This window comes from Lotus japonicus, chromosome 3, assembly GCF_012489685.1.
Source record: "Lotus japonicus ecotype B-129 chromosome 3, LjGifu_v1.2".
NCBI lineage: Eukaryota > Viridiplantae > Streptophyta > Magnoliopsida > Fabales > Fabaceae > Lotus > Lotus japonicus.
In genome coordinates this window covers 78,006,266-78,022,428 of record NC_080043.1, presented here as the reverse complement: position 1 = coordinate 78,022,428, position 16,163 = coordinate 78,006,266, and the positions used below count along the sequence as shown (strand labels likewise).

The window sequence follows — 16,163 nt, the reverse complement described above, 5'->3', positions numbered from 1 at the left end:
ATGGTAAACAACTTAAGTAAGTATTTATGACAACAAGAGCTTTATGAAATAAATGTTTAAGCTAATTTGAGAAACTTATTGAAATAAACTTAAAATATGTTATAGGTTGGCATAAGCTATTATCAACACCTTATGAAAATAATTAGCTCAAAATAACTCATAGATAAATTATACTAAGTTATTTACATAGTTCTTCCAAACGCTTGCATAAACTTATACCATAAGATAAGCCTAAATAAATTATTTCAATTTAGAAGCTAGATATTTATTAAGATATACTCACAAAGTTTAACATAACTAGTAGATAGTTGAGCTCCTTAAGCATTTAATTCAGAGTACGGATAACTGGACAATACGTATGAAGAACGATTTGTTGAAAGAAAGTTGATCATGATTTCGTTTCTCGAGAAGATTATTCTCATGTTGGTTATTATGGGGAAAAATTAAAAAAATATTTATTATGATGTGTGCCGACCTAAATATTTATTAAGATATTTATTAAGATAAGAGTGTTTATCCCCTCACACCCAAACAAAAGCATATTATTATGTGGTTGAGCAGCATAATAACATAACAAGCTAAAGAAATTGAGTTGACCATTCCATTTCATTGTAGTTGTAAAGAAACGACAATTCCCCCTTCCCCTAATGACAAAGAAATAAGTGAAGCGCGTCGTACGTACACACACACTGTGGTGGACGACCGACCCACCAACAAAACACAACCAACGTATTCATTCGTATATGGAATCAAACGTTTCACACTGTAACATTTTCACAATCCCTTTTCATCAAACCCCATCTTCATTTTTCTAACTGTAACCGTTTTCCACGCCACAGTTTAGGGTTTCTGTTGTGAATTTTGATTCACATGTTCCTCTGTGTTCGACCCTTTTCTCGGTTTGTCTAAGCGGTTCTTCTTTTTGGTCGTTTGGGTGTTCTTTGACAAGGTGTTTGCACTGTTTTGTTGGGTCTGGTGATTAATCTAGGTGGGTCTGTCTGTCTGTCTGGTCTTGTTGTTTGATTTTTGGTCTGTTCTTATTGGTTTTGTGGATTGTTTGCCGCATGGATGTTTGTCTTTTTGTTGAATTTCGTGTGGTGATCATAGTAATATCTAATTGGGGTTATATGAATTTGGTTGAATTGTATATGAGGCTGTGAATTGAGGCTTTTGTTACTTTTGCAGCCATATAGTCCATCGTCATCTATGTTAAGACTATTCTCAGAGCCATGTGATTAGTCTCGTGGCTACCGGAGCTGTGGGGATATCTTGGGAAACCAAAATCTTTGTTATGACTGTGCAATTTGTTATGATGTTATTTTGTTTTGCAAAATGAATGGCTTTTGCTGAAAGAACTGTGTGATTGATTATTTCAATTTGTGTTTGTTTGCAATATAAGTCCATTCTAATGTGAAATATATTCATAGGTACTCTTGCGGTAGTTGAGTAGACGCGTAAATTCTGGTGGCCTCTGGTCCTGTTTTGATTCCAAATAACAGAAGAGAATGAGAAATTCACTGGTAGACTTGATTAGATAACTGAAAAGAACTGCTGGATAATGGGAGGTTGCTGTTGTTCTGCTAGAAAACCTCACCTGCATGGAACACCAGTGTACTACTATGTTAGTAATTTCCTATCCTCTCTTATCTTACTTGTAGACTGTAGTTTATGTAACAGAGATATTTTATGCCATGAGTCCTTCTACCATTCGGGATAAAAATAGATTTATGATGGAAAGTAGTGCATATATGGATTCTAAGTGATTCTTTTCATCTTGTCTATATGTACTCTCATTTAGTATTATTTCATCTGTTAATTTATGAACCCCTTGACCCCATTGAAAAGAAAAGGTAGAAATAGAATGCTCCTTTTTCTAAGAAACCAAGAAGAAACATTGGGAGAGCTCCCAATTCACTTATAATTTCATTTCTCACTATTTTTGTTAAAAAAATTCATATGTGGAAACTTACATATATTCTGAAACTATACCAAATTGCAAAGCAATTGTATCGGTCCCTGCATCAAATAAAAGCAAACAGGTCAGCCAACAATACTACTTGACCCCATGTTTTATGCAAATCTTTTTTTACTGAGTTACTTAAGAAGACACATGATAACGGCCATAAAACATGCTCAAAAACTCCCAAGAAAAATATTGTCCATAAAAACATGATTTTCGGGGTTTCATCTTGTAAGTTGTCCTCTTCAACAAAAGTAGGAATCATTTTACATGATAAAGTCAAGGGTAACCAAAGTCACTATAATGGTTCAAGTTCAAATAAGTAAGTCTGTGTTTGTTAACTTGTTTTCACATTTGATTCCAGCCTACATTTCCCGAATGAAACTATTTGTTGATTTTCCGTTAGCTCAGCATTAGAACATGCACGGACTGATTTCCAAACATGCACTAAATCCATTGCTCATGCATCTTAGTTTTTATTCCTAACAGCCTCATTCATCTATGCTTGTGAATTGTAATAATTGGCATTACTCATTAGTAAGGTTTGAGTGAAGCACTGCTTGTTGAAGGGAAAATTCAAACTATTCCTTAATCAACTTGCTGTGAAGAGCCTATCAAAATGGTTGCTAACTCAGAGCGGATCACCCTTATTAATTATATTTAACATGTGCAATTCTTCATTTACAAAAATCACTATTTTCATGTGATAGATGAAATGGCTACTAAATTTCAAACTGAACATCATTGTTATTCTTACTTAAATTTTGAATGTCATGAAGTTCTTGCTGAATGCAGTTGTTGCAAATAAAAAAGATTTCCAAAGATTTAGATACAAGTTATTTAACAAATCCTGAAGAAAAAATATTGTCCAGCAATTTCAGTGATCACCTAAGGAATCTTCAGAAAAAAAATAAAAACTTAATTTCGAATAGGTCTTTTTTCCGAGCTGGAACTGTGATAAAGTCATAAAGATCATACTTCTGGCACTGTTACATTAAGATCCATGTTAAGGTTGTGATCACGAACCTCTTCAAATTCAAGCATGCACTAAAGTTGCTGCCAGATTCTCTATAGACTTTACCCCACTTCTAGTATTATAGTCATTTGTTTTTATGTTTTCTCAGAGCAATGAAATGAAAATCAATAGTTAAATCTGAGTAATCATATGCTTACTCCAGGCATGAAAGATCTAGAAAGATAATCCTTGAATTGTCACTTAATTGAAGGATAAAAAAGTTTCCGGAGTAGTGATTGCTTCTTGAAGTTGAATTGGTGAGGATGATACGATAACGCTCATAATGAATGATTGATGTTATCTCCCCTTTTTCATTTCTCAAATGAGTCTTATTTTATTGTTTGTTTTTATTTCTTCCAATTGGTAAGAGTGAAATAAATTCACGGCTACCTTCATATTGATAATTTCTACAGTTGGACTTGGCTTCATAGTATAGAAAATTATTATAATGGAGCAAGTTCATTGTCATATACAAATTTCAAAGTTTCTTAGGAGCTTAGCAAATTTCTTTTTAGATGGATTGTATTATGCAGTTTATAACTCTTACCATAATACCGATGCTTTCTTCCCTCTTACCATAAGTGAAACTCTGCAGCATTTCCGTCATACATGTACATTCCCAGGGGAATGTCAGATGAGAAGGTGGCTAAGGTGTAGCTTACGCTTGACATGATTGATTTCATTGTTCTCTTTGAAATTAAGTGCATCTTGAAAAATGATATGTCTACTAGTTCATTGTTTTGGATGGCAATTTTCTTTGTCTTGAACATATGATATAAAATATGTAAAATTCCTGTTTTCAGTGTCCACCGACTTTAGAAGAGCGTCAGTATTTGACCTCCAATGATGGCGCGGCTGCTGCTGGATTGCTGGTTAACTTGAACCTGGAATCATCCACACCTGATACTTACCGGGCCCCTCCCGCACCTCTGCCTTATGATATAGTCCTCGGAGGTCCTGCCTCAACAGACTCGGAGTCAGGCAGAGAAACAGTCAGTGCTAGTAGTTTTGAAACTTTGATTACATGTGAAGATCTCGAAGAATCTGACGGTAAAGCTCAAGTTAAATTTGCACCTATATCTCCAAGGAATGCAGAACTATCAAAATCGAACAAATCTCATACGCTAGTGGCAGAAGAAGAGGACGGGTGTCCAATTTGTCTTGAAGGTGAGTCGGAGTTATCTTTTAAAGTTAAGATTTCAATGTATCATTCAAGGGGTCATGGCTGATAAGTTCTGACTCTCACTGAAACTATCATCTTATTAATTTTTTTGAATGCAGAATATGATGGTGAGAATCCTAAAATTCTGACAAAGTGTGAACACCATTTTCACCTGTCTTGCATTCTTGAGTGGATGGAAAGAAGTGACTCGTGTCCTATATGTGATCAGGTTTGGCTTTTCACACCAATTCCTTGTTAACTATGTAACATGAAAAGAGAGTGGTTGTTGACTTCTTTGTTGGTAAACAAACTCCAGCAGTTCCTGCAACATGTGTGGATTATTGATTGTTGTTGACTGTAAAATACAATCTGAACAGTTATATCTTGGTTACCAATCATGTTTAGCTTAAGTGAAACACTTGTTTTCCTCTTATGTAACAGGAGATGATGTTTGACCAGACACTGAACTTAGTTTAGTTGTTTTGCAAGAGTGGCAGTGGCTTGCTAAATGCGTGAAGGATAGATGAAACTCGTTGTGTGAAAACTGTTTAGATGATCATATTCATACAGATTCACTTTCAATTCTGCGAGCATGTAAAAGATCGTTGTTTTGGTGGGCCAATTCATTGTGTACGATCTGTTTGAGAAAAAGGAGGTTTTTGACAGAATGCTACCCCACATGGCCACATTGCGTGTCTCATTGACTGCAACTCTTCAGGTTGGAATTTACATAAACAGCATTTCTCAAGATGAAGGAATTCATGTTCACAGAATGGCTTTTCTTTTTTTTGTTTTTCTTTACTGCTTTCCATTTTCTTGTACAAATCGCTCATATTTATTTGAGGAGTGCTATCAACGCACTCTTTTAAGCACACTCTTCAATACACTCCATGTGATTGATTTATTTTTTAAAAAGTTTACACATTTCTCTCACTTGTTAAAGAATTTGTTGACTTTTCAAAAAAAAAATCAATCATATGAAATGGGTTGAAGAGAGTGTGTTACTAGCATTTCTCTTTTTATTTTGTTTTTCTATGTTTATTCTCTGAAAGAAAAAAAGAAAGTTTACTGGTCTTGTAAATCATGTCTGCTTTAAGCTTCATTACATTTTCAATGTATATATTCTGGTGGATGCTGGGGATTCCTTCTTTTGTTGCATGTGCAATGATCATTAAACCTTTTCTTTTCTATGAAATTTTCTTCTGGTTGGTAGCTAAAGGGGTAATTGTGATTTGTGAATGCTGTAAACCACTGTAGTGCATGTTTTGAAATTCTTCTATAATTAATTTTACTGGAAAAATCAATTCTAGAAAGAAGCTTATGTGAGTAGTTTTCGGGTGCTAGAATTGATTCTGAGAAGAAATAAGGTAATCTGAACATGCTAGTAACCTGTTGTGGTTGTCTTTCTGTGCACATGTGTATATATAGTTTGGCATAGTCTAAACTCCAAACTACAGTGAATTGAAATCAAGAGCACAATCAATTCAACATGTATAACGACACCATTAATACCCTGTTTCCCAATCCAAAAGTGTATGTGTCAAATCAAAGCCATACAACCTTTCCTTTTATTCCCCCTCTTAAATTATTTGCCATAGAAGGATATAAACATTTTCCTTCCCTTTCATGTTTCCTCCTATGGGCTTCCCTACTCTGCACAAGTTGATTCATATATGATCACACGTGAAATTAACTTAGATTCATTCACACTCATTCTCTCTTACATCCCAATTTTACCTCTTCTTTTCTATCTATCTCTTCTTTTCTAATCGCACAACTTATTTTCTCATTTTTCTTTATTGCCCCCCCTGAGTTTGAGTGAAAATTAGGTGTAAATATAACATTAGTGCATGTAAAATAAGTAAATGGTTCTATGTAGAGTTCCACTGGATAGTAGCTGTACTTTGATCCATCTTTGGAGTCATGAATACTAATCATTGCCATTGCAGACATGTCGCTATTAAGAAAGGAATGATTAATTTTCTCATGATCAGAGTTTACATTATGTCATTATGTTGAAATTTTATTTGTATTCCTCTTCCTATATATTAAATAGTCGAGACCTATGACCAAAATTCGACTGAGCAGAAGAAGTTCGGGTACCTTAAACATGTGTTGAGAGAGATCTACCTTGGCACTTGATGTTATTATGAAAAATTAGCCTCACATATTAAGTAGAAGGATACTTTGAGACACCAAAAAATAGTGGAGACCTGTAATATTTATGAAAAGGTAGAAAGGTACAAAATTAATCGTAACAATGTCATAGGAGAGAATCCAAATGCATTAAGCAAAAATTTGGTTTAAATTTGGGTAGAAATAATTCTTTTTAGAAAGTAAAGTCTTTAATTTAGGAATAATATCAAAAAGTAAATTTAAATGAAACAATTTATTTGGAAAATAAAACAGAATTATTTGGTAAAAGTAAATATATTATATGTTTGAAAATTTCATGATCTCGCATATATAGAATTAATTTAGAGAACCGAAAAATTTAGCCAAAAACAGGTAACCCATTTCACTCAAAGTAAACATGCTTGAAGTTAAAAAAAAAACATGCTTGGCTAAAACAAACAGGTACCATGTCCGGAGAATCTGGGGACATGGCAACTAATCTCTCTTTTATTGGTTAAGACAAAAGGGAGATATAAAGATTAGCCATTTTCAAATCAAAACCAAACCAAATGATGATGCTTTGAATTTTGATCATAAATATAATTGATTGATTTGCATGCCGAATAACAAAATAGTTTTCTACTTAGCTTTCTTCTCTCATTAATCATTGGCAGAGGTGATCAATGAAACCATTTTCCCTCAAAGTAAAGTGGGGCAGAACATAGAAAAAAATGCTGAGTGAAATTCAAAGTCATCGCCTAATCCAAGTAAATATTGGCAAAGCTGAAATGAGTAGAACAAAGACAACTTTTAATGATTTTGTTCTACTAGTACATCTCTTAGGCGGCAACTATGACCATGAGAATAGAACATATATTTAGTTTTATTTTTATTTTGGCAAAAAGAATATAGACTACATAACCTGAATTCATTGACTTTTTAACATAAGGACTGCAATCCAGGAATGGGCCATCTGAAGTGGTTGGTCACCTCGTTGAGCTGGACTTTAGTGCCAAGAACACAAATGCACCCATCAAGTTGAAATTGCAAATTTTGACCCCAAAAATCGTGGAAATTGTAAATAAAATTTAATTTTTTCAATGTAATATAATTGTCCCCATCACATAGTCCAAGTGATAAAATTAGGAGGAGACTAATATGCAGGTTTAATCCCTACAATATGAAAAAATCCCTATAGCTAAAACTGTAAGACTGTAATTAAGTTGTCATGGATTCACATTGGTGACGTTACTAAAGGTTTAAAATGGTAATATTAGTCTACTCGCTCCACCTCACTTTGAATCCAACTAAAGTGAATCGAGTTGAGTTAGCCCCTAGAATGAGTTAGAAATGTCAAATGCCTAGATCAATTGGTTCAGAATTGTTTTAGCTTAAGTAATGGTCTCGGGTTCTAATTTGTGTGGATGTAATTGCGTTAAATACTTAATTGAAATAGTTTTATCACCCATAATAATTTTACCCAAGTTAAAATTGTGAAAGCAATATAATAAAAAAAATAGTTTGCGTGTCTCGGTAAAAGCTTTTGGTTTGGCCTGATGCTCCTTTTGGTTTGGTTTAGACCATGTACAATGGTTTCAACAATTTACCCCCTCTCAACACCACTTTTTCTCTTCCCAACACTCCACATCATCTTCTCTCTCCAATTCAACAAACTCTCAACAATTACCTACTCCAATGGTTTTCATTCAACACCCTACCTCACCACTCACTCACCACTTTTTTATTTCATATTTTTATTTAATTTTATATTTTTGTTTTATTATTTACATAAAATTACAATTATCATTTTAAATTAAATTAAAACAATAAACACTTAAAAATTTAATTTTTTTTTGAAATATAGACAATAATTTATTTTATTTCCTTAACTTAAAAATGGAAGAAGACAAACTAAGCACACAATAATTTATTTTATTTTCTTAACTTAAAATGCAAGACAACAAACTAAGCACACAACACACAAATAACGTAATTAGTACGATACAAATCATCTTCAATCACGAAGCATTTGCAAACTTTGTCCATATGTGCTTCACTAGATCTGCTTGCAGTTCGTGATGAACATTCGAATCACGCAACTCGGATCTAGCACGCACATGATTTGCAAAAGCGGGTAACACCTCGGTCGAGTATGGTTGCGGTGTACTAGATCCACCTTCCCCAGATTGCTCAAAATTGGTCCAACGTTGAGCATATGAATCTCGTTCATCCTCAACAATCATATTATGTAATATGATGCATGACCTCATAATGATACCCAAATCAGCTATGTCCCACAAACGAGCTGGTTCACGGATAATTTTAAAACGAGCTTGAAGCACTCCAAATGCACGTTCGATGTCCTTCCGACATCCCTCCTGAACTTGTGCAAACAACTTATCGGGTTCACTTTGAGGAAGTCTAATCGATTTGACGAAAGTTGGATAAGAAGGGCAGATACCATCAGCTAGATAGTATGCCATATTATAGGGACGTTGATTCACAAAGAAATTCACAGTTGGAGCCTTTCCCTGTTCCACGTCATCAAACACTGGTGACCGATCTAGAACGTTTATGTCGTTCAACGTTCCCGGACATCCAAAAAAGGCATGCCAGATCCATAGATCATGAGATGCAACTGCTTCAAGAATAACCGTTGTGGTTCCCTTATCCCCTCTAGTAAATTGACCTTTCCATGCTTTAGGACAATTTTTCCACTCCCAGTGCATGCAGTCAATACTCCCGATCATGCCTGAGAACCCCCGCATTTCACTAACATGTAGTATTTTTTGGAGGTCATCTTCGGTTGGTGCTCTAAGGTACTCTTGCTCATACAATCGTATGATTCCGTTACAGAATCTACGTAAACACTCCAGTGTTGTAGTACCTCCTATTTTGATGTACTCATCGACTGCATCTGCTGCCACACCATATGCTAACATTCGCATTGCTGTGGTACATTTTACTAAGGGTGATATACCATCTTTATTGGCTGCATCAACTCGCTGGGTGAAGTAGTTATCACTACTTGAAAGGTCCGCAAAGATTCGAAGGAAAACATGTTTTTGCATCCGGTACCGACGACGAAACATTGCATCGTCATATGTAGGCTCATTGGCAAAGTAGTCGTCAATTAGCCTTTGGTTTGCCGCTGCATGATCTCTACTGACATATTTTCTGCTACGAGGTGCCCTATCTTCCAATATTTTGTTTCGACGCTCCCTAACTCGGTTGAGTATATAAGCTTCTTCAAGTTTAGAATTTTGAAGGTATGTTGCCATATCAAAAGGATTTTGAACTGGATTTTCAAAAGGATCCATTTGTTTGGAAATTGGAAGAGATTTGGGATATTGGTTGTTGTGATTTTCACAAGAATTCGAAGTAGATTGGAAGAGATTTGGGATATTGGTACATCAATGGATCTATGAATCCATATATATAAGTACATTGAATGGTGGACACTGGCGGATTCGAAATAAGTTATCAACTAGAGTTAATAATCGGAAAAGGACAAGACTCGAATTGAGTGGAACATATTCAAACACAATAACCCATACATTAAAGCCAAACACTACAGACTTGACACCACTGACAAATTATTAAAGCAAACACTACAGACTTGACACCACTGGCAAGTTATTAAAGCAAACACTACAGACTTGACACCACTGACAAATTTGACCGAATACAGACAAATACTCGATTGAAATTAATTCCCAAATAGCTCTAGGGACAACTTCTTCAACACTTCTTTCTTATGGTCATCGAGGTTCTCTTCGGAAGTTAGCCTTAGATACAAATTGGTTTTCATCAATTGGTTAGTCTCTTCTTGCACCGATGCTATCTTCTCCAATCGTACAAGCTCTTTCTCCTTGAAATTTTGGTATTCACCCCAACCCCAACCTTTGTCCTCCTCCAAGGGAGCTTCTCTACTTTTCTTTTTATTCTTTCTTTTAGCTGCATCCCTACCGATTGGACGAGGAATTGATCCTATAGAGGTTGAGCCACATGCATCACTGTCGTGAGATCTCTTAGATCCACTACTTGCTGAGTCACTATTTCCTCCTACTTGACTACAAAAACGTGGCAGATCACGGAGTTGTATCCATTCTTCCATCAAAGTAAATTGAACATTCTTCCCACAGACGAATAATTCCCGCGCTTTTGCCAAAACATCATTATCCGACCAACCGCTTGCTTGCTGACGCTTAGCGGCATCATAAGCGCCAATCCATTTACCCAGTATTTTGTTCATATAATTCCAGCGGTTTCGGCATGCAATTTCATCACGCGGAGGATCGAATGAGCAATGCTCATTACAATACTCAGCAATATCTCTCCAAAATGTTTCTCCTTTCTGGTTTTTCCCCACAACACTGCTTGTTCCACAGTTAATCCACCCACTAATTAGCACCAAATTTTGTGCAGTGCTCCATGCTGGTGAGTGGGTTTTCTTGCTCTTAGGAGTTAGATCCTCTTGATTTGGAGTGAATTGATTAGCAGCTGTCATGCCACCAAGAGTCATTTGTGTTGAAAATTCGGGAAATTCAGGTGCATCAACACTTGGAAAATTTTCATTCACCATTGCCATATAACCACTAGACGGGGGTGTTTGAGATGGATATCTCATAGAGGGATGAAAGGATGACTGGTTGGAATTTGGTGCAAAATTGTTGGGATTTTGAGGACGTGGGTAGGAAAATTGACTTGAATCTTGATAATTGTTGGGATTTTGAGGACGTGGGTAGGAAAATTGATTTGGATCTTCATAATTGTTGCGATTTTGAGGACGTGAGTAGGAAAATTGATTTGGATCTTCATAATTGTTGGGATGTTGAGAACGTTGGTTGAAATATTGATTTGAATCTTGATAATCGTTGGGATTTTGATGACGTTGGTTGGGAAAATGATTTGGATCTGGATAATTGTTGGGATTTTGGTAGTTAGAAGAATTCTGGGTGTTGTAATCGTGATTGTTGGGATCCATTTCAAAACAAAAGCTAATAGAAAGATAATAAGATGGTGAAAAATTTGGTTTTTTTTTTTTCTGTGTCCAAATCAAACGAACCAAGTCTCTATTTATAGAGAAGAAAAAATCATGAATTTTGGTATAATTTTTTTTTTCAGAAAATATTTTTTTTTATGAAATAATTGAGTTCAAAACATAAGGGTAAAAGAAATCCGACGAGCCAATCAGATAATGCCACGCGTCGCTGCAAAAAAAAAGCATTTCTCTCTCCTGAGACTGCTCGTGTCATACACGTGCCTGTCGGTGGCCACTGGCCTCGTGCCACGTGGCACATCGCAGGTCCCTCAACAATGTTGAAACTCTTCAACATTTCTCCCCTCTCTCTCCCCTCCACATCACCCTCAACAATCTTCAACAACCATTACAACCTCTCAACAATTTTCAACAATCTTCAGCACAAATTTTCAACAACCATTGTAAATGGTCTTAACATGCTTGTCCGTTCATTCACTTGTAGCTTTCCCATATTTCAATGGTCCACTCTCCTTGCATGCTCTTATTCTAATCTTTTTCATTATAAAACAACGAGAAAAGATATTCGGTTTCATGAAAGAAATATATTTTTTGGTCAAATATAATAATTATTTTTCCATTTCCTGCGTTGAAAACAGATAAGTTGATGAGTAGACCTAGAACATTGGTCTGCCACCACTATTTCACTCTATGTCTCTGCAGATTGTCTTGTACCAAAATGGCCCGGGTTAAATAAGGTTTTGGCATGGGTAAAATAGGCTCTGATTAGTCTCTGAGTAAAGTTCGAAAAACATTCATCTATTTAAGGAAATATTTCATTTATAGTCCTTATTGGAAAATGACCTCATGCAATAATGGTACCACTATTTCTTTTGAAAGAATCAATATACTCTAAGAAAAGAAACCCCTCCTGGGTTACGTGTCAGTTCCTCATTTTTTTTGGCTTATTTTAAGTTTTCTCATGCTTTTAAATTTCCCGCTCTTCCTCCTTTCATTTGTTTGGCTTATTGATCTGTGTTGATTTTAAATTTTAAACTGATAAGTCTGCACTCTGCAAAGTCAGGATTCAATTTGGAAAGAGAAATAAATTAAATAATTGAGATTTTCTATCTCACTTTTCACTCACTCTTTCTCATTTTCATATCTCTTTCATCACTTCTCTGCTAGACCGCATTCGATTAGTCTCCTTCCTTCCTCTGTTTTCTTCAAGTTTTAATTTTTACTTCCTCTGTTTTTAATCTCTTTCTCATAAAGCTTACTATTTGCCAGGAAAACCAAAATTAATTTGTTCTTCTTCCTCGGTCTTTAACAATGCATCAGGTTTGACCTATTTCCGAAGTTATAGCGATCTGGTATAATGGTATTCACCAAGGTCTCCAAGACAACCGTACAAATAGGTCTTGAGAGTATCCAGCTTTGAAAATGTGCAGCCTTTATTATATTGTCAAAGCATTGACGGGTGTGATCCATCTTTTGCAATTTGCATGCTGCATATGCACTTAAAGTCAGCATGAACATTGCAAACATGTCTTCAAACTGAAGATAGGCTATACCACTTTGCTACATCTAAAGTGCATGTTTGTTTCTCTTCTACAATTGATTCTGATGTTATCGTCGATTATCGAGAATAGCTTTTCTGAGTAGCTTCTGAATTTTATAATTGATCCTTATAAAAGTGAAGCTTATCCAATCCAAATATGCTACAGTTTAGGGCATAGTTGGTAGTAACTAGATATGAACCCTGCTATCATAATAATGGAAGAATATCCTACTCTTAGTGTATTGACAATTCTTAGTGTATTGAGAAGTTTCAGAATTCAAGGCACTCTTTAATTCAACTTATTCTTATTTAATAATTAATAATAGTAACTAAGAGCCCTGAATTTCCTTTAGCTTATGGTCATGGTGACAAATATCTCATTAGCAGACAAATTTGAAATTTGATTGGAAGAAATTCCAGGACACTAATTAACATATCACGGGGTTTTATGCTGCTATTGAGATCATGAATTTTATTCTATTAGTGCCCTTCCTTTGAGGGACTTGAAAATTCTTTGAAATTCATGTACAATTCCAACACTACATGGTCATAATGATTGAATATGCAAGATGCATCCCCATATAAAAATGGATTTTTACCAAATATGGACCCCAACATTAAGATCTTACCCATAGCTGTAGCTTGTCTCATTGGACTAGTTCCATGGAGGCCTATATGTACAACATGCCAAGTTTTTTCAACATGACAGCAAATAAGCATAGGCCATTTTGAAGCATAAAACAGAGTTATGAAGAAAACAAAGTTTTCAATTTCATTGAGTGGAAGTTTCACAAGCGAGTGGGCCAATCAAACTCCTCACGTCGAAGTTTTCCAAATTGCAACTTGGAGGACTTTGTCACTGAACACTCTATTATTGCCTTTTCATGCTACAGTTCTGGGAATACGTCCAAAATCTGGCTTTTTTATTCATCAACACTCACCTCATCAAGTCAATGTTACACGTAGAAACAGAGAAAAGAAACAAGTGGAGGGGCATGTTCAATTGAATGAAATCAATCAATTCTGACCACTGTTGATGTTTCTGATGTGCTAGTTGCACCCAGAAATGAAAACAAACTAATTAACTGATATTCAAGAGAACCATGTGGTTTGATTGATCATCATCAATTCATCATCAAAAAGCAAAAATCAATTGGATTAAATGAATAGATAGTAACACTCACAAAACTCTCTCATACTTGAAAATTGAAATGAGTGATTATATTACATTATTACTATATGCCAATAATCTCTTATATACAGTAAACATTAGAATCACAGATCAACCAAAAAGAAAAAAAATTACAGACCCTCTAAGGATCAAATTTCCTTGAGCATGGTATCTGATTGTGAACCTTGCATCTCTTCCATGAAATCAAATACCAAAAACTAAAGAAGAAAAGGAAGAAAATAATGTAAATTAGGAAATCTTATTCAGCTCAATTTGGAGGTGTGGCATCCACCACTTTGTTATGTCTCCTTGAAGGCCCTGAAGGTGAAACGATGCTCCCTTTGGGGAAGAAATTGAAAACCATGCCTTTGTATGGAAAACCCGGTTTGTTCTTCGGTCGGAGAATTTGTGTGCTTTGATTCAGCCTCATAGTTGCCCCTGTCCTTGTTGCAGAGCAAGAACCAACAAAAAGCAAGTAAACAAGGAGAAGAATCAGAGACAAGACTTTGCATGAAGGATGCATTGATTTAGAATAATGAGAAGTGGCCATATGAAAGGAAAAAGGGTGTGTTTGCTTCTTCAGGTTTTTGGATTAGCTTGCTTGTTATGCAGGAAAATGTTTAAGGGTAAATGGTCACAATGGTCCCTGGAAGTTCCCACCGACTTCAGAATCGTCCCTGGATGAATTTAATTAGGCTCGCGGTCCCCAGAAGTTACAAAAAATAGTCATAGTAGTCCCTGACGTTAAAATCATATAACGTCCGTTAACCTTTTACTGACATGGAATTTTTTTTTTCCCACAATCAATGCCTACGTGGAAATAGAAAATGTTCCCCCCCCTAAAATGAAAGATCCAAAAGAAGTCAAATTGGTCCCTAGGTATGTGTTGGATTCTGATTGGGTTAGAAGGAGGTCACATTGGTCCTTGTTACAATCTCCCTCCATTTTAGAAACTCCTACTATTCTCCATGAAAGCAGAACGTTGGTGAAGGTTGAGAGAGAGAGAAGAGGAAGAAGAACGACACTAGTTGGAAGCTTGGAAGCTCTCTTGCTCGCTGGTGTTGTGAAAAATCGCTCTGTCGCTCGCTGAGGAAGAAGAACGAAGGAGGGCGAACCCTTCGTTTGCAGCGTCAAGGTATGTCTCCCAAACCCCAAGTCCTTGCAATCTGCAGTTGAAAGTTCTTACCTTTATGCATGTTAACCCTAAATTTTGACACATCTGTACCTTGTCTGCGATTTTGAAGTTCAAGTTATGATTTTTATGGAAAAGACATGAATTTTTGTGGAAAAGATATGATTTTTATGGTTTATGTGGTTCTCTGAAGTTGGTATGTTGGTATATTAGAGTTGGGTTTGGGGTTTTATAAGGAATGAGATTGATTGTGGGTGTAAGATTGTGAAATTTTGAAACCCTTAAGATTGTGAAATTCTGAGATTTTATTTTGCCATTGTGGTGTAGATGGATTCAAGGATCACTGTGATATTGATGCATGGTGGTGAGATAAGTTTGCATGTGGATGGCACTGCCTCATACTTTGGGGGAACTATGTGTGTGTGGGAGGATCTTGATTCTGACAGGCTGAACCTATTTGATCTGGAAGCTATGGCAAGGGAACATGGATATGTTATGACTATGAAGATGTGGTGGCGTAATCCTCAAGTTCCAGATGTGCTTAAGTTAAATGAACTTTGCACTGATTCTGACCTAATGGATGCATGCTTAGCATCTAAGTCCAACAACCAAGAGATCGAGATTTACTATGAGCATTTGGAACCAGTCCCTTTTGAGGTTATTCCACCCCCTAATTTTAATGAGGATGAGAATGTTGTGATTGTGATTACACCCCCTGTGGTCCATGTGGTGGATGAGGAGGAAGTTATTACACCCCCTGTGATGGAGGAGGTTGAAGTAATCCAGAATGCCCCCAACGGAACTCCTCAGACACAAGCACCCCAGGTAAAATGGTAGCATTCTCTTCTCTTTAATATGACTTATTTCATTATAATAATTAATGTTAATTTTTTTTTACATGTGATAGGAACTTAATGATGCAAGCAATCCAATGAATGAGGATGGAGTACATAATGAGGCAGAAGATCAGAATGAGACACAAGTGAATCTGAAAGAGAAAGGGAAGGCAAAAGCTACTGAATCTGATGGTAGCAAGAGGAAGAGGAAGCAGGGATGTGTGCCTGAC

At 36.0% G+C, this 16,163-nt stretch overlaps 1 protein-coding gene across 3 annotated transcripts; it reads left to right on the top strand.

The window, feature by feature from the left end:
• Positions 1–611: 611 nt before the first annotated feature.
• LOC130746135 (probable E3 ubiquitin-protein ligase RHB1A) lies at positions 612–5,332 on the top strand. 3 transcript variants are annotated; one of them, XM_057598676.1, is made up of 5 exons: positions 612–765; positions 1,428–1,621; positions 3,779–4,142; positions 4,257–4,366; positions 4,615–5,332. In XM_057598676.1, the coding sequence occupies exons 2-5, from the start codon at positions 1,559–1,561 to the stop codon at positions 4,651–4,653; spliced, it is 576 nt and encodes a 191-aa protein (XP_057454659.1). In that variant the 5' UTR covers positions 612–765; positions 1,428–1,558; the 3' UTR covers positions 4,654–5,332. The 3 variants fall into 3 exon arrangements, with proteins under 3 accessions (XP_057454659.1, XP_057454658.1, XP_057454660.1); XM_057598675.1 differs by having other exon boundaries at positions 626–988; XM_057598677.1 differs by having other exon boundaries at positions 636–988; positions 4,579–5,332.
• Positions 5,333–16,163: the final 10,831 nt, after the last annotated feature.